We start from the raw sequence: 3,341 nt of genomic DNA, 5'->3' as shown, positions 1-3,341 counted from the left end.
TGGTTCCCTCTGTCAGAAACGGTCCTGCCCAACAGTGGCTTAAAAATCCTTATTTTCATATCTCTAGGAAGACCACAGGGCAAAAAGCCTTTCAGCTGACCAAAAATGTGATCAGACCTGTTTCTCCAGTGTTTGGAAAGCTGTTGTACTACTTTTAGTACCTGAAGGGCCTACAAGGAAGCTGGGGAGGGACTTTTGACAAGGGCAGGTAGTGACAGAACAAGGGGAAATGGCTTTAAGCTGGAAGAGGGGAGGTTTAGATTAGATCTGAGGAAGAAATTCTTCACTGTGAGGGTGGTGAGACACTGGCACAGGTTGCCCAGAGAAGCTGTGGCTGCCCCCTCCCTGGAAGTGTTCAAGGCCAGGCTGGATGAGGCTTTGAGCAGCCTGGTCTAGTGGAAGGTGTCCCTGCTGATGGCAGGGGGGTTGGAACTGGATGATCTTTAAGGTCCCTTCCAACCCAAACCATTCTATGATTCTAGATCAGAATAGCTAGGATTAGCTTACCTGTGGAGACTGAAGTCCTGAGCATTCTGGTCTCCCTGTGAGCAACAGTAACAGTTACAGTAAAAATAAAACTCTCCAATACATTGGAGCACAACTGAACAACATTGGGGCAGATGTACTACAAAGGATTAAGTATCTGCTATCACTTTGCTGTTTAGTCTCCTTCAGCAGTGGTTTATCTAGTTCAGTCATAAATCATCATTTTCTCAGTCCCAAGCAAGAGTCATTTTCTGCCTGCCCCTCTCAGTTGTCACATCCCTAACTGAAATCCATTTTCTGATGGACCAATACAAAATCATGCTGGTTGCTGATGCAGCCTTTGGGCTGGAGGGCTGTATTGTTGTTTGCCTGCTCTAGGATAGCACCACAGAATCCTTATGAAACAATGAACCATCTGCTTTCAGGCATCACTAGAGCTTGAACAAAACTGTTGCAATATTGCTCTGAATTTTCTCAGGCAGGCAGTTCTAAGCTATTCTGCAATTCCCTTGGGTTTTTCAGTAATATATCTTTATTTTAAGGACATGATCATTCCGTCTGAGCTCATCTGCTGTTCCTTTTGCTGTAGGTACACTTACAACATGTTAGCAAGGACAGGAATATATTACCTACCACTGACATGGCTCAACTTCTCACTGTGCATCCCGCTCTATCCCCTTTCAGTTCTGGCTAAAGGTAAGGAGATGGGAAAGGTACCCATGACTTGATTCCTTAATCTTCTCCAATAAAATGTGATCCGCTCCATTGTCATTTGTGTTTAAGATACTTCTTTTTGTGTTGCCAAAGTAGTCGTAGGTGTTTATGTACTCTCATATTAATGTGTGTGTCAGCCATTTTTCCCCTTTCTGTACTTTTCCCTTAATAGGGGTTCTCTGGGGATTGTGTGACTGGTTTGTTTTGTTTTGTTTAACAGTATGGGGAAAATGTTAGTTCTTTTGGGTAAAGCAGGAAAATGCCCCCACAAAAAATGTATGGATTCCCCCATTCCACATTGGCCGCATTAGACAGCAAGTCCCAAAGCTGCCTTCTCCCCGGCTGAGGCTGACCTTACATAGCAGCTTATCATACTTACACCAGGAAATGTGCCCACTGAGATTATACGGAAAGCAGTGCAACTACAGGAGTTTCTGAATAGGAAATACTTCCTAATTCTAGCATTAAGAGCAATTGGCACCTCAGACCTACAAAACTGAACTGAAGGAGAAAACAACATATGCACATGAATACGAATGACATGTTAAATTCAGCATGTAATATAGCTGTCTGTGCCTAAAGGCAACTGACTTTTATATGGAGCTTTTTGATCATCTTCCACCTCCTTTTTACTAAAGATTTACCATGTTATTTTACAGCATTTGCAATTTGTGTATCACTGCCTTATTTTGAATCCTTTGGCACATACTCCATCAAGATACCATTTCCTTTTGCCTTCTCAATCTACTTCCCCTATGTTCTGAAAATGTACCTGCTAGTGCTCTTCACAGGTGAGTAGCTCATCTTCCAGAAAGCTGGGTCTCAACACAACTAGGATGCCTATAGTAACAAAAAAATCAAATCAGTATAGCTCTCTTCACAAACTGTAACTCTCTCTGCCACATCTCCTGCAGACCACTGCAGGGAAGTTTTCACCAGCTTTTTTATTCCTGATGTCTTTCAAACACAAATAATTGAATTTGGAAGAGACACTGTGTGTGTGTGAGGCATAAAAATACAAAACAAAAATCTAAAAATTGCTTCAATGATCCTTGCTCCTTTTTTTTTTTTTTTTTAAATAAATTCCTGTTTGATCGCAGTCTCATTCTGTGCAACCCCTCCTCACTCATTCCTCCTACCTGGTATGAGGAGTAGTATCTAAATTCAGACTTTCACAGCTTGATCATCCAAAGGGGTGAAAAAAGAGCTGACCCCAAAACCTGCATGTAAATAGACCCCTTCTCCTTCTCAACAAAATACTTTTGAAAATTTGAACTGAATTTGGCTTCATAGCCAACTCTTTGTTCTGTCATTGGCTTTAACACTAATTTGAAGGATCTCATCTTTGTGACACACTGTTCTGCTCCTAAGTTTATGGAAGGAACCATGCAAGGTTGCTAGATAAGGCTCATGCTGTTTCTTCTAAATGAATTGAAGACACTTTGGACTCTACTCCCTTGCTCTTACACCACTTTGTGTTTTGATTCAGGTATGTGCTTTATCATCCAGAACCTCTTCTCTGAAAGGAAAGCACACCTAGGGACAGGCAACATAAAAAAAAAAAGAAGCTAAATCGATATTTTGTTTGGAAATAAGAAATATATTCCCAGTGAGCTGCTGCATATCATAGCTTAAAAATAATTTTTCAATGCAAAAGTCCTGTGTGCACATACATTATCTGACTGTTTAATTTTCAGAAAAAGCAGGTTTCTTTAATGCACCTCAAAAATGGAGTAGCTCAAAATAAGTAGTTACTTTTGAAAGTTTTGACTTCAAATGGTGGTATTTTTAAAAATGAATGTATTTCTTCTAGCATATATCAAGAGAACTCTGAAAAAAAATGAAGAGAAAAAATTGTGAATTGAACTCACAATCACATTAACAACACAAAATATGGTGTTAATTCTTGCCTCATTAGCACCAGATATTCTGTAATGACAATACCATTTAACTGATAAGATAATTTTATATTAAGGTGACATGTATGTGCCTCATATATATAAATGCTAAATTGGGTAGAACAGGAATCTTGCAAGGAGCAGAAGCTGGAAACTTTGCAACCTATGAGATTCACATGCTGATTAGCCCCAGACTTGCACAAAGGATCCCTCACATTCTGGCCCAACCTTCATTTCTCCAAA

General features: G+C 40.1%; 1 protein-coding gene across 1 annotated transcript in view; it reads left to right on the top strand.

Annotated features, from left to right (window-relative positions):
• Positions 1-2,772, top strand: part of HACD4 (3-hydroxyacyl-CoA dehydratase 4) — a 16,563-nt gene extending 13,791 nt beyond the window's left edge. The window contains exons 5-7 of the mRNA XM_010170727.1: positions 1,076-1,182; positions 1,860-1,991; positions 2,690-2,772. Of these exons, the coding sequence (XP_010169029.1) occupies positions 1,076-1,182; positions 1,860-1,991; positions 2,690-2,772 (322 nt within the window). The remainder of the gene's footprint in view (positions 1-1,075; positions 1,183-1,859; positions 1,992-2,689) is intronic.
• The last annotated feature ends 569 nt before the right edge of the window (positions 2,773-3,341 follow it).

Source organism: Antrostomus carolinensis, unplaced genomic scaffold (assembly GCF_000700745.2).
Source record: "Antrostomus carolinensis isolate BGI_N321 unplaced genomic scaffold, ASM70074v2 scaffold6206, whole genome shotgun sequence".
NCBI classification, from domain to species: Eukaryota; Metazoa; Chordata; class Aves; order Caprimulgiformes; family Caprimulgidae; genus Antrostomus; species Antrostomus carolinensis.
The sequence above is the reverse complement of the archived record's forward strand: the minus strand, read 5'-3'. Positions and strand labels throughout refer to the sequence as shown.